Below are 24,560 nucleotides of genomic sequence, written 5' to 3'. Positions count from 1 at the left end.
TTTGTTTATTGTTTTTAATTTTGAAGAGAGAAAAAAGCACCCAGTTTTTTGTGAGGAACTTTAATTGATCCTCATTTTAAAATAATTATGACCTCCCTTCACACCTGAAAGCCTTCCTTGTTAATCAAAGCATAAATTTATTTTGCTAATTTTGCTGTATCAGTTGTCTATTGTCTTAGTAAAGTATAGTTAATAATATCCTTAGTAATGTCAATAAATACTTTTTTTTTACCTAGAACAAAAAAAACATATTTGTTCTAGGTATTCCCCAGGAGGATTGGGAGGACACATTTTAATAGTAATTGCAGTATTTATAGAACATGCAATCTTTATATGTTTTACATATGGTGCCGTTTTTGTGGGTGGTGGAACATGATGCATAATGAAAATGCAGGGAAGGGAGGTTCTACACAAGTTTATGCTGAAAAGTCATGCTGGCTCCGCTTTTAGGCAGTGCCTAAATCTATATATTATCGGAGATTATCTTATTAGAAGCTACTAGATGTCTATTTAGATCACTCCTTCCATCTTCTCTACCCCTTGATATTGTAATATTATCGGAGATTATCTTATTAGAATCTACTAGATGTCTATTTAGATCTGTACAGGACCCGAAACCCGAAATGATCCCAGGACCCGAAACGATCCCCAAAAGTTCCCCAACTGAGGGTCAGTACACAGCTCTTACAAGCTGCAATTTGATTGGGCAAATGAACAATATCCGCACCTCGACACAAAGAACGAGAAGAATAAAGACAAAAGAACTCCTTTGTAGAACAAAGATAATAGGAGACAAAGCAGCTGCGTACTTACTTCCAACTGATCCCGGGACCCGAAACGATCCCCAAGAGTCCCCGAAATCAACCCCAAGGAATTACAGTAATGGACAACTAAAGGAATGTGTAAGGATTGGCTTTCAGTTCTAAAAACATATGAAACATTTAGCTTTGTGTTATTAAAAGGAAATCTACATCAACTAAAACTATAGTATTAAGATTTTAATATACGACTGCGGGGGAAACACAGTGGTTGAGTCAGAAATTGGGGTCAACTAACAATTCCTGTGATAGTAATTTGAAGAACCCGCGTGGATAAATCATTTTACATAACAAGCCATAAAAGAAAGTCTTTACAGATAGGACATGCTGCTTTTCATAGGAAGCGAAGTGTTTTAAAGTTATTTTTTGGCATGTTTTTCCCTGCTAGCAGAGGCCTCTGTTCTCTGTATTTCGCTGGGCTGGAGTTCGCGAGGAAAAGATATCTCCAGCCCAGCGAAATACAGAGAAAAGAGGCCTCTGCTAGCAGGGAAGGCATGTTTGTTTTCGGTGAATGAAATACCTATCATATCATGAGATCATGCCGGGGTGTACGCACGACTACATGAGGAAATTCAAAACTCACATAATATTGCTTTCAACAAAAGCCACATCCTCTTAATATTTTGCATCGGTAGTAGAAGGGTTGTTCGAGTGTATTACTCAGTGTGCTTTGTCATTCCATCTTCTCGGCCAAACCGGCTGCCTAAAATGTTGTCGTTAAATATTCGCTCGTGTGATCAAGGATTTCGTGGATAAATACATGTTTGGTTGTCAAATGAATTATTTATTTTTAGGGGTGATGTTTACCAGAAATGAGATTTATAGTGTAAAAGTCATGTGTCGGAACCGCAAAATAATAAGAGTGTGATGGAATGTCAAACGTTTGGTTGATCTGAGCAAAGCTGTGCTATGTTTATGCTGTATTCCTTTCAGTAGCAATTTAAAGTTGTGTATTTGTTTTGGACTCTGTTTATGGGTTTAACGCCGGGCAATGTAATAAATAGAAGTATTGTGTTGGAATCTAATATTTTTAAGACACGTTGTTTAGAAATCGAGTCGCTGTAAACCCTTGATTATGCTTCAAGAATTGCTAGTATTTCTTCTACTTTCCCTTTGTCCATTACCGCAATTCCTTGGGGTTGATTTCGGGGACTCCTCGGTATTGTTTCGGGTCCAAGAGGGTCATTGGGGTACTTTTGGGGATCATTTCGGGTCCTGGGATCGTTTCTGGTCCTGGGATCATTTCGGGCCCTGTACAGATCCTCTCCTTCCATCTACTCTACCCCTGGATATTGTGATATTGTTATGATAGATTGTGTTAGAATGAATTCGTATTTTACTAATTGTAGTAAGCAAATAGACGAAGTTAAGATATTTGCTATAGCTAAAAGGATTGTTCAAGGTTAAAAGCATTCTTGAGGCATTATTAGTTTTTATTGATTTAACTTGAATAGGAAGATGTTCGTTTAATTAAAGAATTAGTGAAATAGTGACTTTTATCGGGTCGTACCATGTTTTGGGACTTATCTGTCTTCAACTTTCCATTAAGTTGGTAAACTTACAAGTCTTCTGTTTATATAGTTTCCTTTAGATGTCAGACGTTAATTATCGGTGTCATTAGCACAGCACGTAGGATCGCCCACACTCAAGTAGGAGGTGCTCAGCTCTGTTGTGTTAGCAATCCGATTATCTATGCTAATCTGAGTCAGCAAGCACCACACCTACGCTACTTGAGCAACCAGCTCTTTCCCCTTCCGTTCAGTAACTTTCGATTACAATTTACATATTTGTTTCTCCAAAGCTACCTTTTTACCTTTTCTACCGACTCCCTTAGTTTCATGGCAAAGAACATTCGTTTTGTATCCTTAAATTCTTTTCAAAGCTTCCCTTTCTTATCGCCAATTTTGCCGACAGCTAATGATATCTGATGTAACTGTTTGCATTGTCAAGTACCGTCCAATCACTGCCCTCTGCACACATGGTCAGTGCTTGTCAATCAAACGTACTACCTGTTTTGCTACAAATAGGACCACATTGTAAATCCTCATCACTCTTCATCCTACTCTCAGTTGTATCCCCTGACTTATCAGAATAAAGGTACGATCCCAGTCAAAAGAAGTCCTCCCGTCGAATCATTACAATATCATACGGTGGGCTAATAAGTGGTCAAAATCGGCGCTTTCGTATTCTCGGGAGCCCGCAAAAACCAGCGGTTATCCATCCAAAAAACACTCGGAATTAAAAATGGCGGCAAAGGCTGTTCGAAGGAGTCTCGTCAAAATTATTGGATTTAGAAAGGAAAACAACTAATAGTGGAAGATAAAAAACAAAGCAGCAAAAAAATTGAGCTTCTATGACAAGCTTGAGTCTCTCTGAAGAAATAATTTTGTCGGGGTTCGAGAAGAGCGACGCATATTTTCTTACCAATCTGTTGTCAAGGCTGCACAAGAGAGGTTGCAATGTGATTGTGTTTCTCTAGGAACGAAAATTGAGGCCCAATGGGACAGATCCCCGAGAAAGGAGTCTCTGGAAGATTTCCTTAGAAGGATAAAGTCTGTGAGCATGTCGAATTATTATTATTTTTTTATTCTATCGTTTTTTAAAGCATTTATGCTCTGTTGATTCTAGCTTCAATTTTTACCAAAAGGTCCATGGTGACATTTGTAATAGAATACCTGTTATTTATTAAATAATATGTCTAACATGATGTTTTTTTGCAAATTGATCCACATGTAGCTGTTTTCCAAACATCGGTACTGTATATTTCAAACCCCTTAACATATTTTAATAACAGCCTTGTACTATACAATTCGAGCATCACTCCCCTTTGAACAATTTATAAAATGCTAAATTCCTATCTCAAGCATCTCATTATGACTGGGCAAGAAAGTAATTTTTATCTTGCCTTTATCTTTTCTCTAAAAAGTATATTCCAAAGCAAAAATAGTAGTATTAGAATTGTCTTTTAAATCCACTTACTCCTTTGTAGCTTGAAGCAGTCATAAAAATCCTTGATACATGAGTCCACCTTTTTCATGAAATCCTTCCAAGCTACTTGGCTTGTACTGGTGTATTACATTAACAACTGTACAAGAGTTTAGAATACCTGTTATTGTCTGAGTGGAATCTATGATTTCTCTATTTTTATTATTCTGGATTGCTTTTACTTAAAAAAGCTTTATTTTTACTTGCTATTCCAAGTCCTTGTTAGCCGTCTTCCTCTTCTATGCCTTATCTTGTGAATCCCATAAAAGGTGATAACTCTAGTTCATGATACCCAAAGAACTATATCAACCAAAATATATTCAACTATATCAATTAAAAAATTATATGAACATAGTTTTCCTTACATGTCCTAAAATCATTTTTGGTTTGTTGTGAACAGACACATCATTTACATAACCATTGATGCAATGTCAAAGTATTTTGTGCAGCTGTCCTTACTGTCAGACTAGGCTAAGACTAAAGACCGCTGTGGTAGAGACCATAGTCTAGTGGAAATAAAAACAGAATCTTTGATACTGAGGAGGTGTTAAAGTGCTTCAAGAAACTGATGACAATTATTTAGGATGTTCATGATAACGTAAGTGATGCCTGTCCTTTTTGTTTTTGTCTACACATTAGTCTACTCAACTGATTTGACAAATTCCTAGTCTAGCTTCTAGAGCAGCTGTGCAGTAGCTGCTACCAAGTACTCATATTTTTTTTATGCAAAGGAATCTTTTTTAGCTAAAGAGGGGGGAGGGGGAGGTCAAGCATGCCTACCTGCCAAGTTCTCCATACAGTAGGTTACTCAAGAAATAGGAGCAAAGTAAAGGACACCCTTTTTCCATATGTGAAGGCACTAATACAAATAAAATAGATGTTGGACCTGTCACATTCCAAAAGTTAAATTAAAACCTAAGGAAAAACCTACAAGCAAGTGTCATCCAGCCTTCAGATAATATTCTACAACTACATTCGGTGAAGGGTCCAGCCCTAAGAGCAAACTAAATCCAGGAATATCGTTTGTTTTGAATTAGTTGTGCTGATTCAGGATGGAAGAGTTAACAAGAACATAGCTTAAGTAAACAAATTTCCCTCTGTTCAGGTTTTAGCGGGTGAAGTACAAAAAACACTCTCAAATAACAAAATAAGAATTTATGAATATATGAAATAGAGTAGGCCTACGGTTTAACAATTGGGAACCACGTTAAAGTGGACTGACAATTACGCTTGCTCTGACTTTGAAAGCTAATAACTTCACAAAAACCAAACTACAGTCGATGGATTTTATAGAACGTTTACTTGAATCTATATTAAACATTTTGTTTTTTCAGGATTTTTAAATCAATGAAAATCAAAGAAACGCTGGACGCGCGCGAAAATTTCTCCCTTCAAAGCAGATATTAACAGTCGCCATTTTGTCCTTTGGCTGAGAAATTTCCGGGAAGACAGATCAATAGTTACTCGATCCTCTGCCGAAATACTATCGGCCAAAAATCTCATTTAGATATCAAATCGATACTCATTCGCTCGATCCCCGTTATACGCTCGAACCATCTCATTTTCCGACTAGATGCGAACTAGAGAACCTCACAAAAACTTTAATAACTTGAAAAGCTTTAGGTTAGACGAGCTGATTTTCAAGACATATACACAGAGAAGCATAACAAAGAAAATGTTCATGAAAGTTCTGCTTGTTCGTCTGATTTGATAGGTTATTTTCTCGCGTTTTTACAGAGGACACTCGAGTAGATATCCCACTCGCCAGAAAATTCTGATCGATTGACAATCATACGCTCGAGAGTTTTGTCAGTTTCTGAAAAACAGAGGACTTACGGGGAAAAAAGAGGTTCCCGTAAGAAAGACAATAAAAATTTCGTTTTGAATCCTGGATTTTTATTAACATCAGATACAATATTATCGGAGATTATCTTATTAGTATCTACTAGATGTCTATTTAAATCCTCTCCTTTCATCTGCTCTACCCCTCGATATTGTGATAATGTCTGAGATTATCTTATTAGAATCTACTAGATGTCTATTTAGATCCTCTCCTTTCATCTGCTTTACCCCTCGATATTGTGATATTATCGGAGATTATCTTATTAGAATCTACTAGATGTCTATTTAGATCCTTTCCTTTCATCTGCTCTATCCCTCGATATCGTGATATTATCGGTGATTATCTTATTAGAATCTACTAGATATCTATTGAGATTCCTTCGTCCTCCTCTGCTGTACCCCTCGATATTATCGGATATTCGACTACAAAATCTACTGTGACTGTCACGTTTGTAGAACGAGTATATATGTGATATTATATTATATTATCAAGTCATGAGATGCAATAATCAAGGTTCAACACAGCAGTTCTAAAGTTATAGTACCTGATATATATCAGTAATTAGATGGACTATCTATGTGTAAATCTTGCAATATTATCTGATATTATCAAGTCATGAGATGCAATAATCTAGGTTCAACATGGCAGTTCTAAGGGTATAAGATCTGATAAATATCATGTGACCGGGTGGTATTTTGGGTTATTTTAGATTTTGCAAAGATTTTAAGTAAGCTATTTTTGGATTGCGATTATAATTGTTATACGTATTTTACGGATTGTTCTCAAACGTGATTCTAATTCGATCCGCACACGTTTAGGGATTTACTTTCAACATGTTTCAAAAAATTCCTTTATATTAGTATCAATAGCTTGATAGTGATAATTGACTTAAGTTTAGCGTCCTTTTACCATTTCCCAGGAAGATTAGTTTCTAAATTTGATAGGACAATGGACGCTGAGTAATTTGAACGGTAGTAAATGTTAGCGTCCCTAGAAAAATGCGCGTCCCCAAGCGAGTATAAAAGCGGCTGTTTTTGCAGTATCTGTTAGTTTTTTTTAGTACCGTTGAGCAAAGGAGACGCATTGCTTGCGAGGCGTGATGCAGGAGCGAGAAATGCAGTTGCTCAGGGAAGACAATCAGCAGAGATAAGCTACAAGCTTAGATCGCTGTCCGTACGGGCCTGTCATGCCAGTTGTGTTCAGTTTGATTTACCGGTTGTAAGTACTTTGTTTTTAAAACTAGCCTTTGGTTTAGGTTACCTTTTCTCGGGATTTGACTATGTTTGTTATCACTTAAAATTTATTATTTAATTTGTTAATAAATCCTTATAAGTCCATGCCTTGCATCATGTATTCGTTCTCACGTTGCCTTTCGCTCGATCGTTTTCGTTTCATTCCATTTATTTTTACCTACTTTTTGGCTGGTGTCAGAACCTGATAGTTTTGCTTTCAGTATTTCATTTGTTTCTACATTTTTCGTAACCGCACGGTAAATGTCAAGCTCTGACGGTTACATTTTGGTGCATCAGAAGTGGGATGCAAGTCGATTCTATGGCGTAGGTTTTCATTAAGTTTTTAGTTTGTGTGTAAGTAAGTTTTTGTTACAACGGTTCTCAACACACTGGTCATGGCTGGCCCAGACGCGAGACGTACTCTGGTGGCCTTGCGAGGATCGCAACGAGGAGCGCCAGAGGGACGGACGGTTCTACAAAAGATGAAGTTGGTCTGACGCGCGACAAGGTGTTGACATTTCCAAGTGACGCGAGCGCGATGGTGTAACCTAGTGAGAGCGGTGGAAAGTACGAAAAAGGTCACGACGAGAGAAAAAGACGGAAGCTTCAGGGGTGTTACTCAAGTCTGCTTGCCCTTGCATGCTCGGGGAGTGACGAGAGATGGACTGGTTACCCGCGGCGTTTGTCCCCGACGTTTATGCAAGAGACTGTTTGAGTGTGGGGTCTTAGAGAGGAATAGGAGCGAGGAATGGATCCGTAATACGGTAAGGCTAGCGTGGTAAAGCTGCGGCATCCCTCACAGGGCCACGTTAGATCCTTACAATGGAGTCTGATCTCCGAGAGGCACGCACTCAAGCGACAGCAAGCTAGTCAAGCACGAGGATGAGAGAGGACTAGTAAGAATAAATCGACTGGTCAAAGCTACTTCTCCATTGCATCAGAAAGAGTTCAAAAACCGACAGCTCGTCGAGTAGAAAAGGACAACAACCAACTTCACATGGACTAAGACAAAATTAAAGCGGACCAGAGACGAGGATGTAAAAGATGGTCGCCGTGTGAGAGTGGAGGATTTGATCCACACCCTTGCATGATCGTGACGTGCCGAGAAACAGGCAAACGCCGGCATTACTAAAAAGTGGAACCAGCGGAACCGGCGGAAACAGTATATTTCGCTTAGTTATAGGGGTAGGGATGTCATACTAGGATCACCATTTATTTCTTTTCTAATCTGAACAAAAAAAAAACATTTCGTTGTGAAATGCTAAGACAACATCACTAAGCGCAGATGTGCTACGTTATTTCACGCATATTTGACATTCTGTCGTATGCAATTTGTATCCATTTGTATCGGATTAGTAACAAAAGACCCTTGTTTTAGAAGCGCGTCTTGTTAGAGGTAACACATGCAAGCGTTCGAAGTTTTAGCCTTCGTAGGTTTAGCGTTCCGATTTCCGTTGAAAGTTCCGAATAAGAAACAAAAAAAAATCCTTGTTTAGAAGCGCGTCTTGTTAGTAGCGTTGTTCATAGCGTCCTGTTAGAGATAACGCCAAATATCATACTGTAATACTACTAATCAGTTATGCTAAGAATTATCAAAACACGATAGAGCACCCTCCTGCGGCATTACTAAAAGGGGGAACCGCCGGAACCAGCGGAACCGGCGGAACCAGTATATTTCGCTTAGTTATAGGGGTAGGGATGTCATACTAGGATCACCATTTATTTCCTTTCTAATCTGAACAAAAAAACATTCCGTTTTGTGCATGGTACGTTACAGTAAGCCGAGTGGTCCTAAAGTTATTAAGCCAATTGAATTATCAAACGCCGCTATTATCACCTTTACCTACTGACAGAACCTGTTACTGATCAACGTCGGTAGTGGCAATATAAAGAAAAGTATTAAGACAAACCACCAGTCACGTTTGGACAAAGAGAGAAGAAAAAACCCGGATTCGGATTTCTGTTGAGATTAGAACGAAAATAAATCGTAATCCTTGTACATCCCTACCCCTATACCTTACGCTCACTCCTTAACTTGAATAACTGTAACTAGTAAGGCGATGTTATCTAAAGTTTTGATTGACAACGGCAACCTTGGCTAGGCTATAATTGCATAATATTTCCGGATATCCCAAATGTGTGGGGCCAGATCTTAAACTTTGAATTGCTTTGAAATCTTCAAAGTACTTTAAATCACTTACAATTGTTTCAGATTGGATTCTGATTGACTGTATTCATTAAGCACATGTACATATAAAGAAGTGGGTAATTTGTTAGTAACAAATTCCAGCTACAATCGTGCCCTTTGCACGCTTGCAGTATTACAGTATGACATAACGAGCCCCAGCTCCTTGACAACGACTTTTATGTGCTCTGGATCCCGCAGAGATAGCGCGTATCACGCGCTATCTCGGCGGGTAGTAACCTGGTTTCTGGTAATGAAAAAATTCCAGCCCAACACATAGCTGAAAATCTAAAAAAATAACTGCCTCTTCATCATCAGTGTCTAAAAGCAACCGATGAAGTAGCCTCGAAACGTCTGTATTTTTACAACATTATTAGCGCTGTAAACAAACATTTTAACAAAATATAACAGAGAAAGTAAGCCATGTATCTGCCGTATACCAATCATTTATACGCAAGTTGAAAGTTGTACTTAACAAATTTCCCAAAAGTTTTCCGTGGTATTTACTCTTATACGCCACGATATTCGTCACCTCAAAATGTTGTGGTCACGAGGCGCATAGCGGCGAGTGTTCCGCAGTAAAGTTTTCGCAGTAAAATTTGTTTTCTACAACACAAGCAACGAAAACAGTATCTTAGAAAAAACAAAACAGCGCGCGCTCGTTAGATTTGCTTTTCTAGTGCGTGCGCGAACCGTTGTTTGCGGTGCTTCAAAGGCCCTGCAGACTTCGTTTCTTCTAGTGTCAGAATGGAAAATACATTTACTGGAAAATATTGAGAACCAAGTTTCGCGAATTTGAGTCAAGGTTTTTCGTATCTTTCGTTTCAAGTGAGCATGCGCAAGTGTTGTAGAATGGATATCTTATTCAAGCGCCAAATATAGGAAAATAGCGCAACGAATAGATGCGATAGAAATTGACACAATTACCTAAACTTTAATGTCAGTGTATAAAAGTAGACACTATTGATTAGAATACCATAACATATATTATTATTTTTTAGTTAAAAAATCGTGTTTTTTTTGGTAAAATTCGCGCTGTCAGGGTAAAACCGTTGCTTCAATAATAGTATTAAAAATTCCCAGGCATTTGGAAATTCCGCGAGCTGGTTGGATCTTTCAGTGAAAAAAAAGTTACTTTTTTTCACTATCCTGACCTTTACCTGTCTACTATCATGTCTCTATTACTATCATGATAATTTATAACAACTTTGATCATATTCAAATATGGGAGGCGGCCGACGAACCGGCCTGAAGATCTCTCAAAGGCATGTAGATGTCGCAGTCATTCCGATTTAAACAGAAATCCTAAGTGAGGATGTTATCATTATCATTCGCACGATACATTTTGCAAAATATACAAAGGCTATTCAGCACAAAGGGTTCGGATGTTCCAAGAAAATTCTGTACGACCAACAGGAACAAATTTACTTTTAAGTTTGAATTGCAAAAGAATATAATTTTCTTTTGTACCCCAAGGCGTTCAGTCATGTTACAATGACAGATCTATTGCCCGGATAAACCGACTAAGGTACAGAAAAAAAACTAGATCAAATTTGCTTTTATGTTTAAATGCTAAACAAATGCTTTTCTCTTTTGTACCCTAAGGCGTTCAGTCATGTTACAATGACAGATCCTTTCCCCAGATAAACCAGCTAAGGTACAGAAAAAAAGCTAAATCAAATTTGCTTTTATGTTTAAATCCTAAACAAATGCTTTTCTCTTTTGTACCCCATGGCGTTTAGTCATGTTACAATGACAGATCCTTTGCCCAGATAAACCGGCTAAGGTACAGAAAAAATAAACTAGATCAAATTTGCATTTTTTTTTAGTTTAAATGCATAAAGATAAGAACAAAAAGACGCTATTCTATTTTGTACCCCGAGGCGTTCAGTCATGTTATAATGACAGATCCTTTGCCCGGATAAACCGGCTAAGGTACAAAAAAATAGATCAAATATGCTTTTTTATGTTTAAATGCAAAGAAAAAAAAAACGCTAGTCTATTTTGTACCCCAAGGCGTTCAGTCATGTTACAATGACAGGTCTTTTACCCTGATAAACCGGCTAAGGTACAGAAAAAAAACTAGATCAAATTCGCTTTTCAGTTTGAATGGCAAAATAATATTATTTTCTTCTCTACCCTCGTTACACTGCGCAACACTTCACTACGGGGGGCGAAGGATGAGAATTCGCGCCATTGCTGTTGCTTGTAAATTCCTCGCTTGTGCTGTCTGTGCTCGGTCCTGAGTGCGGCTACTGGATTGACTGCGTTGGCTTCATCAATTCCGATTGATCTACGTCGGCTATATCAGAATATCAAGTATAGTGGATTTCCATTCCGGTCCGCCTTTACTGATATTATAATACATGACGCGACACCGTCTTGAAGCCAATTTGGCTATTCTTTAACTTTAATGTCTGTATTACACCGAAAAAACTTGATCCGGCTATATTAGGGGAAATCGTCGCGCGCGTGTTGTTCGTTCGATTCGTGTATGATTATGATGTAAGTACTGTTCGCTACACTCCCCCCTTAAATTGTCCATGTCGGGCAATTTACTTAACAGAACTTTCTCAGCTAATATGTAGTACGCAGCTTCTCGCGGGTTGTAGTCCCGAAGTCGCCTATGCTGTCGTCAGCTAGTCGCCAGCTTCTTCATTCGGGAGTAGCAGCACCAGTTTCTGGACTGGTCTCTGGAGGTAGGTTGTCTGCTTGCATCGTCGTCCCGTGCGGTCCAGGAATGAGTCGCAAAACAGCCACCTTGACGGAGCGCACCAGGCCATCATTGCTTGTGAACGCCTCGACTACTCGAGCTAGGCGCCAATCGTTGCGATGAAGGCTCTCGTCCTTGACAATGACGATATCGCCGACTTCAAGGTTTCTTCTAGGACGAGTCCTCTTCTGGCGTGCTGAGAGGGAGAGCAGGAACTCCTTCCTCCATCTGTTCCAGAACTCTGTCGTAAGGTGTTGCACTCTGCGCCAGCGCTTTCTCAGGTAGAGGTCCTCACGCTTGAAGACGCCGGGCGGTGGAAGGACGACTGACGACTTCATCGTCAGGATATGGTTTGGAGTCAGCGGCTCGCAGCTGTCCGAGTCTGCCGAGAGGGGACGACTATTCACGATCGCCTCGGCTTCCACGAGGAGGGTTCTCAGCGACTCATCATCAAGTTGAGTTCCTTGATTATACAGCAGTGAGTCGAGTACGTTTCGGACTGTGCGGATCTGGCGCTCCCATGAGCCCCCCCCCCCCCCCCCTGTGACTGGCGTCGGGGACGTTAAATTTGAAGTCCACCCAGTCGCAGTTCTCCTTTCGTAGCTCGGATCCAACTCGCTGGTTATCCATCTCGGAGAGAGCGCTCTGCAGTTCGTTCTTGGCGCCAACAAAGTTTGTACCTCGGTCTGATCTTAGTTGTCGCACGGGTCCTCGGCGTCCAACGAAGCTGCGATAGACGTTCAGGAATGAGCTTGTGTCTAAGGAGCTCGCTGTCTCGATGTGCACGTCCCGCGAAGCCATGCAGGTGAACAACACCCCATATCGTTTGACCTCTCGACGCCCCTCCTTTACGGCCCATGTTCCAAAGTAGTCTACTGCGCTGTAGGTGAATGGAGGACTGGGGTTGACTCTGTCCTACGGCAGGTCACTCATCTTTTTCTCCACTGCAGGAGCGCGAAGTCGTCGGCACGTGACGCAAGAGGCGATATGACGGCTGACGGTGCTGGAACCGCCGATTGCCCAGTGGCCACCGGCTCGGATGCTGCTCAGCGTTATACCGCGGCCTTGGTGTGCTGACTTCTTGGTGTGGTAGTGGCGTATCACTAGGGTCGTTATGTGACCCCTTTTCGGAAGTATGAGGGGGTGCCTCATGTCGGATGGCAGGTTGGCTCTGCGTGTACGCCCACCAACTCGCATCAAGCCTTCGGCGTCGATGAATGTATCCAGCCTATGAAGGGAGCTTGCTTTCTTCAAGGCTAAGCACCGGCGCTTGGTTGCCTCGCGCGTAGAAGCTTCAGTAGAGATGGGCTTTAGCGCAGCTAGCTCATCGGCGAATGCCTTGCGCTGGACGAGTCTGACGATCTCCTTCTCAGCTTCGTTTATTTCGTTCACATCCACAGAATGGCAGGCCGCCGGTCTCCTTTCAGATCTCGTGCCTTTGGACTCGATCCGCTTCTTTAGGATGGCTTTGTACCGGAGACACACGGATATAGCTCGTTTGGCCTTGTGCCAGGATGAGAAGATCTCCAAACGGACGAGCATGTAGTCTTCTTCTCTGCTCGTCGTTGCCTGCACGGAGACCCTCTTGATTTCGGTATCCTCGGCTTGAGGTGTTAGGTCGCACTCTAGCTTTCCGTGATCGCTGCGGAGCGGAGCTCTGAGAAATTCCGGTCCATTCCACCACTCTGTTTTCTCTAGCAGCTGGTCAGCGGGTAGTCCACGTGAGGCGAAGTCTGCCGGATTAGACTTAGTGTCGACATACCTTCACTGCTCAGGGGAGGAGAGGTCTCGGATCTGCTGGATGCAATTAGCTACGAAGACGTGGAAGCGTCGGGCGTTGTTAGAGATGTACCACAAGACGACTTTGCTGTCTGTCCAGAATACTTCCTCCATTCCCGGGTATCCCAGCTCCTTTTGCAGGAACGCGCTGACATTGCCAGAGACGAGGGCGGCGGTTAACTCCAAGCGGGGTATTGTTATCGGTTTTAGTGGGGTTACTCTTGACTTTGCCATCGCCAGGGAGACATGGATTCGGTCCTCAATATCTATCAGCCTAAGATAGGAGCACTGACCGTAACCGTTAGTGCTCGCGTCTGAGAAGTTGTGCAGCTCTACGGTCTTTATACCTCCAAAGTTCTCGGGCTTGAAGCATCTGGGTATCTTAAGACTTGTGAGGAGGTGAAGATCTTTGCGCCACTTCTCCCACTTAGGTCTCAAGCTCTCGGGTAGCTCATCGTCCCAACCTTTACCGGACCGACACAGCTCTTGCAGTAGGGATTTTCCAACTAGAACGTAGGGTGCGAGGACTCCTAACGGGTCGAAAACAGAGCTCACAGTAGAAAGAATGCCTCGTCTTGTCTCTGGTTGGGAAGATACTTCGATCTTGAACCCCAAGGTGTCGGACTCGACGCACCATTGAACGCCTAGCGCTCTCTCGATCTGCAGGTGGATGTGGTTGATGTCGAGGTCTTGGACGGTCTTTGCTCTTTCTTCTACCGGAACGGCTTGCAAAACCTCTTTACAGTTCGCTATAATCTTGTGCACCTTGAATCCGCCTCTCTTGCAGAGGGCTTTCGTGTTTCTTCTCCGTGCTTGGATTTGTCTTGTCGCCTTCGTATTGTCCAATATCATTGCAAGGCCGCTTAAATCCATCTTTTCTATATCGCTATCGCTCTACATCAATAAAGCCGGAATTACGCTTAAGGAATGGGCAATAACAACCCCCAGTTTGCCGGTCCTCTCCGGTGCTCTGCTCCGCGTTTTCACGTCTATGGCATAGCCGTCGATAATTCTATATTCCGCCTGGAATTGCTTTTGCTAAATTCCTTCCCTGGAAAGCCACATGTCTCTTGAGTTAGTAGCTAATGTATTTCGTATTTCGAAGTTTCGAGGAAATACTCCCTGTATTGTTATGTTCACATCCTTCTCCGCGAGTTAACTTGTTATGTATGAGCGAGCGCGTGATTTACTACGTGTCTCATGATACTATTTTGGCACCCATGTCGGTTTTTTCCTTTCCCTGCTAGCAGAGGCCTCTTTTCTCTGTACTTCGCTTGGCTGACGTCCGCGTGGAAAAGATACCTCTGCCATGGGTCGCAAGTTCGTTTGATCAAACCGCCGTCCACGATTGTAGACGGGAGATCAAGAGCGCATGCTCCGTTCATTAATTACTGGCCACTATTTGAGCCCACAATGACTAGCGCATGCGTGAAGCGTATATCCGCTGTGTGATAATAAGCCCGCATTCGAAACGGCGTCCTCCGTAGAAATATCACGCGACGAATTATAAAAGAAGCCATTCAATGCCTTGTCTTCATTCAGAATTTTCTCTCGTTTGACTAACGAGTCAATTTACCGTTTACAGCTTTTGTATATTCTTCTAGAATTAGCTGATCTAAGTTTACCAAAAAGTTTTGTAACATTTTCTTCGAGTCCAACTGTGCGATTTTTACATTGAAGAAACTCGCCTGCCTCGTTTGCTGTTCAATCTTTTTAGTGACGTCTTAGGTGATTAAAATTGAACAGTTTTTTTTTAAAGAGTTTGATTTATAATTTGCGATAAAAAATTAGCATATTGACGGCTTTCGCGCGATGGTACGGGTTTTGGCACGTCATGCGGTCGCTTAGAAACGCTCACGCATGCGCAACGAAAACAGTTTCGACCCATGGCAGAGGTCTCTTTTCCTTGCGAACGCCAGCCCAGCGAAATACAGAGAAAAGAGGCCTCTGCTAGCAGGGAATTTTTTCCTTAGCCCGGCCCCCTAAATTAAACATTGCTAATGAATTAAGACTAAATAGTTCAGATTACACCGGGAGAGTATCCCGATGTACTGAGTGATTGTTGGCACCAGTACGCAGTATAGGTGACATTTTTATTATTGGATTTGACACTTCTACTATTGGATTATGACGTCGAGCATGGCAACCTGTGAACCAAAATTTGACTTCCGGAATTGCTGGGGCTCGTTATGATTTGGCGTTATCTCTAACAGGACGCTATGAACAACGCTACTAACAAGTCGCGCTTCTGAACAAGTATTTTTTTTTGTTTCTTATTCGGAACTTCCAACGGAAATCGTAACGCTAAACCTACGAAGGCTAAAACTACGAACGCTTGCATGTGTTACCTCTAACGAGTCGCGCTTCTGAAACAAGGGTTTTTTGTTACTAATCCGATGGATTATCCAATCAAATGGATACAAATTGCATATGACAGAATGTCAAATATGCGTGAAATAACGTAGCACATCTGCGCTTAGTGATGTTGTCTTAGCATTTCACAACGGAATGTTTTTTTTTGTTCAGATTAGAAAGGAAAAAATGGTGTCCTTAGTATGACATCCCTACCCCTATAACTAAGCGAAATATACTGTTTCCGCCGGTTCCGCTTTTTAGTAATGCCGGGCAAACGCCGTGCGATGCGCCGCGATGTCGATGCAAGTGACCGTTGGTAAGGAGGCAGAGGGATCGGATGATTTAAAGGTTGCTGTATTTGGGGAGCTGGGATGGCGATTTCCCAAAAGGGACCTCCAGTATCTTCAAGGAAGCAGTAGACTTTTGCGTGTATGTGGTTTACCCGATGAATGACCTTCTGGCGAAAGTGTGGCAAGCGGGGGATTTGGTATTTAGGGGACTAGCTCAAGGCGCCCGGCTAGTTTTCACAGTGTTTTATGTACCTCCAACACGATTGACGAATAGCGATGAAAAGAAAAGATGAGAAAATAAGAGATGGTTCCGCAGATGGACTTGACTTTTAAAAAGGAAGCTAATACGAGCAAGATGGATACATGGACGGTGATACGCAGTGCTCTACAGTTGTGCTCTGGTGGTTGAGCTCTCACGAGGACCACTAGGCGAACGCCAGCCCTCTATGACACTGGTGTTGTTCAAGTTATTTGGAAGTATTCTTGCTGTTTCGACATAGCGTATGTTATGAGAGTAATGATTAGTATAACCGGACTTGTCAGGCTAATTTGAGAAAGGTTTATGTAGTTATATTTTGGTTTTAGTTCACACGAGGACGTGATGAACAAAAGGAGGGGCGAGTGTGACCGGGTGGTATTTTGTGTTATTTTAGATTTTGCAAAGATTTTAAGTAAACGATTTTTGGATTGCGATTAAAATTGTTTTACGTATTTTACGGATTGTTTCTCAAACGTGATTCTAATTCGATCCGTAAACGTTTAGGAATTTACTTTTAACATGTTTCAAATTACTTAAGATTAGTATCAATAGCTTGATAGTGATAATTGACTTAAGTTTAGCGTCCTTTTACCATTTTCCGTTGAGCAAAGGAGACGCATTGCTTGCGAGGCGTGATGCGGGAGCAAGAAATGCAGTTGCTCAGGGAAGACAGTCAGCAGAGATAAACTACAAGCTTAGATCGCTGTCCGTACGGGCCTGTCATGCCAGTTGTGTTCAGTTTGATTTACCGGTTGTAAGTACATTGTTTTTAAAACTAGCCTTTGGCTTGGGTTACCTTTTCTCGGTATTTGACTATGTTTGTTATCACTTAAAAGTTATTATTTAATTTGTTAATAAATCCTTATAAGTCCATGCCTTGCATCATGTATTCGTTCTCACGTTGCCTTTCGCTCGATCGTTTTCATTTCATTCCATTGATTTTTGCCTACTTTTTGGCTGGTGTCAGAACCTGATAGTTTTGCTTTCAGTATTGCATTTGTTTCTACATTCTTTCGTAACCGCACGGTAAATGTCAAGTTCCGACGGTTACAATCAGAAATTAGATTTGTGAGCTTTGTTATAATATCGACTAAATATGATACTAGAACCCTGTGAAAAAATATCTGATTTATATCCGATTTTAGATGAGTGATAAATATCGTATAAATATCAAAGTGCCAGAAAAGTTCGATATCGCGTCTTTATGGCGTTCGCTCGACGAAGGTAAACATGGCGCGCGCAACACCGCTGACCAAAGTACGTGTGGCTTCAGAAATTACCGAGATTTCTGCTAATAGTTCCAAAGTAAATGACTTTCTAGCCATAACTAAAATCTGTAAGACGAGACATGACGGAAAAAACCCTGAACATACGCACATGGAGAAAGAAGATACAATTTCTTACAATGGCCATCAGTATTCCGGACTGATTTTCCCTTTTCAAAACACAAATAAGTTGAGGCCGAAATGCACATACCCAGATTTTGGCTTTATAAGATAATTTCTTTGATCATCTTTGCGCTATATTATGAGCTCAGGGACGAAAAGCTCGAATTTCAATGACACTTTGCAAAAAGTCGCATCAATTTAAAAAAGTCACATTTGATATTTTGTTTGATACTACTCACTAAGAACTTAGGGGAATTTTCCGCCTTATTTGATGTGAAATGAGCTTATTGGAAACGTCAAGTCATGTTTTTCCGTCAAGACGACCTACCATAGGGTATGTTGAATGCAGATAAAGATGGTGCCAAAAAATCTGAGTTCCTAGTTGTTTGAGACATGGTTACTAGAATTACCCAGAGCAAAGGGCTTTCGTAATGATATAATGGTACAACACCAGGGTAATGTCGGTGGTGCCGTAGATCTGTATTTCTAGTGGTTTTACGTGACTTGAGCAATATGTAACCGAGAATTGAGTTCCGTCTTGTAACCATACCATGTACGTCACAACGCTCGCAAGTCACACCAATAAATAATGCTCAGAATTCGTTGTAATAAATACTGGTAGTCGACTCTGACAAATGTTCGTCTATGAATTCTCCAGGATAGAAATCATACTGCGATGGTTTGCAAAAACAGTGTATGGTACGTGTGTCTTAGCTTTGGAAGTTTTTACCCATATTTCCTTTACTAGGCCATACTTATTTCCTTATTTATTCCTTATTTTTAATACCAGCTACACGGATGCTGTTTATTTATAGAACATGACATTAATTCGCAACAATTGTATCGTACGATTCTTTCATTATAAACCTGTGAAAACGTGAAATTTCGCGCTAATTTTTCGCGCGTTCTATTCACACTGCGGAATACAGAATTTCAGCTCGCTACGCATGTTTTCTACACCAAATCTTTTGTGAATGATTAGTTTATTACTTCTTCTGAATAGAGTTTCGAAGCATTCTAGAAATAGCCCTTGATTCAGAAGAAAAGTAGGGCTAACATCTCTATCCATTTGCCTTTGGGCACTGCTATAACTGTGGCAAAATATTTGAATATACAGTTTTCTCATAAAGAATTCCTGATTTTTTTTAGTTTTCTTGCAGGTGGTGGACTATCACTGCCGCCATCCCACTACCTCTCCCTCGTTTTCGCTCGCCCTAGGCTACTATTTCGCGTTTCCAAGATGGCGGCGGTTGAAAATTATTGGGTTTTCTGTGATAAAAATCTCAGTCCACCGCTTGCAAGAAGGTTTTAGTCTGCTTTTTTTGCCTTTGAAGTCTGGTTATCTACCTCAACTAAATTTTAGCTGCGTTTGAATGATTAAATAACATAAGCTTACCGACTCTCACATAAATAGCACAAACCTCCTAGGGTAATTTTCAATATGGCCGATAGGGCCTTTTTAAATAAAAAAGCCTTACGGGAGAAGACATTCATGAATACCTACGATTTATTTGTCGCAAAAAAAAATGCGTTATCACAAAATTTAATTAAGTATTAGAACTGCATACTTAAATTAAGAGTGCTCAAAGAAAATGAAGGAGACGAAAATAAAGGAGAAGAAACAAAGAGCACACAATCATTAGGATGATCACCGAGGGCCATTCTTTGCTACAGGCTCTCAGACCTGATTACGAGATTATTTGTCTACGACATAGAAAGCGTAAAACAGCAGCTTCTGTGAATAATATTTCATTATAAGTTCTCCTCTTCAACAAAAAGGCATTTGTTTATCAGGTGCTTAACAATTTAGTCAGAGGTGAGTTACCTTTGTCCTTTATCGCCTCCTTTCTCCGTTTGAACCTACCAAGACACGAGATTGATAATAACTTTAAAATATAGTAGTCTTTATTAATATCAAGTTCCAGACAGACGAGAGGGGAGCTACATACATAAAATATTATAATGATAATATAATATTATATTACGATATTATAATGATAAAGTTACATCGTAAAATCGCATTTTTTTATGATGTCAGCCGCTACTCTAATAGGTATGTAAAGCCTCGATGAGATGAGAGGCGATGAGAGTTCCAACTGATCTCACGCACTCTCATCGACCCTCAATCACTTTGAGAGTTGAAGAGAGTTGTCACCGTTTGATAGTCTGGATGAGGGTTAATGCGAGAATTTCTGTCAGCAGTTTTCAAAAAAAAAAACAACAATTAGCAAGTAATTACAGATTCAGTGATGAATCCATTAAATCATATCTCTTGTTATAATTTTGTAGGATATTGAGGTCTTTTTTGTTTCTAAAAGGGAACATAACAGTGCGCGCAAATGTACACGAGGAAAACGCGCGTTGACACTTAAAAGTTACCGCTCCAACTCATCAAGTCTCACCAAAGACCGTTTTATCGAAAACCTGTGCTTAAGAGCTAGAGAGAATGAAACTCTCATCTCCTTGTGTTAGATGTTTAAGTATTGATCTTTTATTGATGGTTGATACTTGGATATAAAGAGCCAAAAGCTCTTTTCAACACAGGCTTTCATAGTCTGTTGGTTCGTTGCCGTCACCTCTTATAGTCTTGGCGCCATAACCTAAGTAAGTACGATGCACAATTTTCCTCTTCACATCGATGTTAGAACATGTGGAACTAATTAGATTTTCAAGCTGTTAAAAAAACTTGCCTCAAATCACCAAGCAATTGAACAAAATATGAAAATATTTCAAAACTATAAGACTCATTCAAATAAAAGCAAAATGCTATGCGAAATCGGAGACTGTCTTGAACGCCTCGGTAGAAAGTAGTCGGTTTCTCAAAGAACTTAAAAGGAAATGGGAATGAGATAGCGAAAAAAAACTTGGTTCTCTTAAAACTCCAATTAGTGCACATTATAGTTTTATCAGTTCGAGAAGTTTACAACAAAGAAAAGCAAAGACGAACTAGCGAAGAAGGAAAGACTGTAAAGCTTTCTACCATCTTTTGTGAGTATATTATTAATAACTGTTGGCTTTTACCCTGTGCTGTTTTTTATCACTATTTTATGCATTTTCTTAAATCATGATTCTATATATGAATGTGCAGGGCTAACATCTCTATCCATTTGCCTTTGGGCACTGCTATAACTGTGGCAAATTACTTGAATATACAGTTTTCTCATAAAGAATTCCTGATTTTTTTTAGTTTTCTTGCAGGTGGTGGACTATAACTGCCGCCATCCCACTACCCCTCCCTCGTTTTCGCTCGCCCTAGTCTACTATTTCGCGTTTCCAAGATGGCGGCGGTTGAAAATTATTGGGTTTTCTGTGATAAAAATCTCAGTCCACCGCTTGCAAGAAGGTTTTAGTCTGCTTTTTTTGCCTTTGAAGTCTGGTTATCTACCTCAACTAAATTTTAGCTGCGTTTGAATGATTAAATAACATAAGCTTACCGACTCTCACATAAATAGCACAAACCTCCGTCCTAGGGTAATTTTCAATATGGCCGATAGGGCCTTTTTAAATAAAAAAGCTTTACGGGAGAAGACATTCATGAATACCTACGATTTATTTGTCGCAAAAAAAAAAAATGCGTTATCACAAAATTTAATTAAGTATGACAACTGCATACTTAAATTAAGAGTGCTCAAAGAAAATGAAGGAGACGAAAATAAAGGAGAAGAAACAAATAGCACACAATCATTAGGATCATCACCGAGGGCCATTCTTTGCTACAGGCTCTCAGACCTGATTACGAGATTATTTGTCTACGACATAGAAAGCGTAAAACAGCAGCTTCTGTGAATAATATTTCATTATAAGTTCTCCTCTTCAACAAAAAGGCATTTGTTTATCAGGTGCTTAACAATTTAGTCAGAGGTGAGTTACCTTTGTCCTTTATCGCCTCCTTTCTCCGTTTGAACCTACCAAGACACGAGATTGATAATAACTTTAAAATATAGTAGTCTTTATTAATATCAATTTCCAGACAGACGAGAGGGGAGCTACATACATAAAATATTATAATGATAATATAATATTATATTACGATATTATAATGATAAAGTTACATCGTAAAATCGCATTTTTTTATGATGTCAGCCGCTACTCTAATAGGTATGTAAAGACTCGATGAGATGAGAGGCGATGAGAGTTCCAACCAATCTTACGCACTCTCATCGACCCTCAATCACTTTGAGAGTTGAAGAGAGTTGTCACCGTTTGATAGTCTGGATGAGGGTTAATGCGAGCATTTCTGTCAGCAGTTTTCACAAAAAAAAACAATTAGCAAGTAATTACAGATTCAGTGATGAATCAATGAAATCATATCTCTAGTTATAATTTTGTAGGATATTGAGGTCTTTTTTGTTTCTAAAAAAGAACATAACAGTGCGCGCAAATGTACACGAGGAAAACGCGCGTTGACACTTAAAAGTTACCGCTCCAACTCATCAAGTCTCACCAAAGACCGTTTTATCGAAAACCTGTGCTTAAGAGCTAGAGAGAATGAAACTCTCATCTCCTTGTGTTAGATGTTTAAGTATTGATCTTCTATTGATGGTTGATACTTGGATATAAAGAGCCAAAAGCTCTTTTCAACACAGGCTTTCATAGTCTGTTGGTTCGTTGCCGTCAGCTTTTTAGTCTTGGCGCCATAACCTAAGTAAGTACGATGCACAATTTTCCTCTTCACATCGATGTTAGAACATGTGGAACTAATTAGATTTTCAAGCTGTTAAAAAAACTTGCCTCAAATCACCAAGCAATTGAACAAAATATGAAAATATTTCAAAACTATAAGACTCATTCAAATTAAAGCAAAATGCTATGCGAAATCGGAGACTGTCTTGAACGCCTCGGTAGAAAGTAGTCGGTTTCTCAAAGAACTTAAAAGGAAATGGGAATGAGATAACGAAAAAAAACTTGGTTCTCTTAAAACTCCAATTAATGCACATTATAGTTTTATCAGTTCGAGAAGTTTACAACAAAGAAAAGCAAAGACGAACTAGCGAAGAAGGAAAGACTGTAAAGCTTTCTACCATCTTTTGTGAGTATATTATTAATAACTGTTGGCTTTTACCCTGTGCTGTTTTTTATCACTATTTTATGCATTTTCTTAAATCATGATTCTATATATGAATGTGCAGAATACAACAGAATTCACAAATGTTTTGACTTTTGATGGGTAAAAGAATGGCTGACAAAGTAAGGATCATAGGGCACCATGGGTAGGGTTGGCTGACCGTTTTGAAAGCTTACATTGTAAACTTGGCAATCTGCTGTTTGACCCGCGAAGAACCGCCACTTCTCGTCTTGGAATCGATTCAAACCGATAATATTTCTCTCGTGTTCAACCAAATAGTACATAGGGGCGGTAAGGGTTATTTTTGTGATCCGTGAACGGCCTTTTTTTGTTGATCGTGAATCGTGAAAAGGACAAATTGACAATCGTGATCCGTGATTGCTATCTTCGCCTTGATTCGTGAATGGCGAAATTTGAGCAGCGTAAATCGTGATCTATCCTTTTCAAAAATCGTGAGTCGTGATCTATGCTTGTTAAAAATCGTGAATCGTGATTTCCGAGTATAGATTGATCCTTGTCGTCAGTTTATCAGTTTATCTTGATTTCCAATTTTTGAAACTCGTAAAACGTACAGTCCCTCACATAGTAGGCAATTGTTAGATTGTTGATTGACGCAGCGCGCACAATCGTCAAATAAACCATGCATCATTTTCCAGTAAAAAAATAGAAGTGTATAAGTATACTGTTTATTTTGTTCACCTGCTGAAGATTACTTGAATTCAAGCCTTTTCTTCGGCGTCAAAAATCTTATCCGCGAGTTAAGCCACGACATTTCGGTTCCGACTTAAATTTCTGGATCTAGAGAAAACCATTAAGATAAGAGATATGGATTGAAAAAGTCCGCCATGGTATGATATAAGATAAGCCAGCTGACGAAAAACGCATGTTTTTTTTTTATTCCATTATTTCACATTGGATTTGAAGAAAAAGAAAATGGAAACATATCAATCAATGGCTGTCATTTTTCTAAATGGTCTAAAAGAGCCTGGGTCGAGCGCTCGGGAGACCTGTGATATTCTACTACGTTAGGGACTAGGTTCTATTTTCAAGATGGCTGCCAGCAAAATCGTAGTAAACAAGAATTCCTGCAAGTTTACGTGGAAATTCTCGACTCACAAAGCTCTAAAGCAAAAAAAAAAATGATGGAAGTGGACTCCAAAATATGGTATGTAATGCCTAAAAAGAAAATGAACGAGTGAGCTAGAAAAACGACAGTTTTAAAAACAAGATTGACTGATATGGGAATAATATTGATCCTTGGGAACTTGTGCTAAGAGATCACGTGACCTTTTGGGTGGCAAACTATCTCGCGCTCAAGCTTTCAGCGGCAAAATAAAATAAAAGTTTTTTTTTTATCAGTAAAGGTTTGTTTTCAGTTAATGATGAGAGACGCACGAGGCTCTGGAACTAGGATAGTTGTCAGTTTGGCTGATATGAAAATAAAACTAGTTTCATATGTGAAATGCGATTTACCCAAACCGGAACTGAACACGAACATGTAGCGCAAAAAATGGAAGTGTTAATCCGCAAAAAATTCTGTGCATTTTACGAGATAGTTTATCAGAACTTCTCATATTCAAACTGCCCAAAACAACATTTTCAAACTCTTCAATTACCTGAAAAAAAGAAAACTTTAAGGTAAACTGTC

The 24,560-nt window shown here is 40.0% G+C and overlaps 1 protein-coding gene across 5 annotated transcripts in view; it reads left to right on the top strand.

The window, feature by feature from the left end:
• LOC5509265 (galanin receptor 2b) overlaps positions 1-24,560 on the top strand; it is a 53,312-nt gene that overhangs the window by 22,443 nt on the left and 6,309 nt on the right. The window contains exon 1 of one of the 5 annotated variants that reach the window (XM_048722464.1): positions 18,103-18,546. The exons of 3 other annotated variants lie outside the window; for them this stretch is intronic. In XM_048722464.1, coding sequence (XP_048578421.1) covers positions 18,524-18,546 — 23 coding nt within the window. In that variant the 5' untranslated portion in view covers positions 18,103-18,523. Of the gene's footprint in view, positions 1-18,102; positions 18,547-22,210; positions 22,877-24,560 lie in introns of those variants that run through there. One more of the 5 variants, XM_048722466.1, reaches the window with a different exon arrangement.

The sequence above is a fragment of the Nematostella vectensis genome, chromosome 15 (genome assembly GCF_932526225.1).
Source record: "Nematostella vectensis chromosome 15, jaNemVect1.1, whole genome shotgun sequence".
In the NCBI taxonomy this organism is placed as follows: Eukaryota; Metazoa; Cnidaria; class Anthozoa; order Actiniaria; family Edwardsiidae; genus Nematostella; species Nematostella vectensis.
The sequence above is the reverse complement of the archived record's forward strand: the minus strand, read 5'-3'. Positions and strand labels throughout refer to the sequence as shown.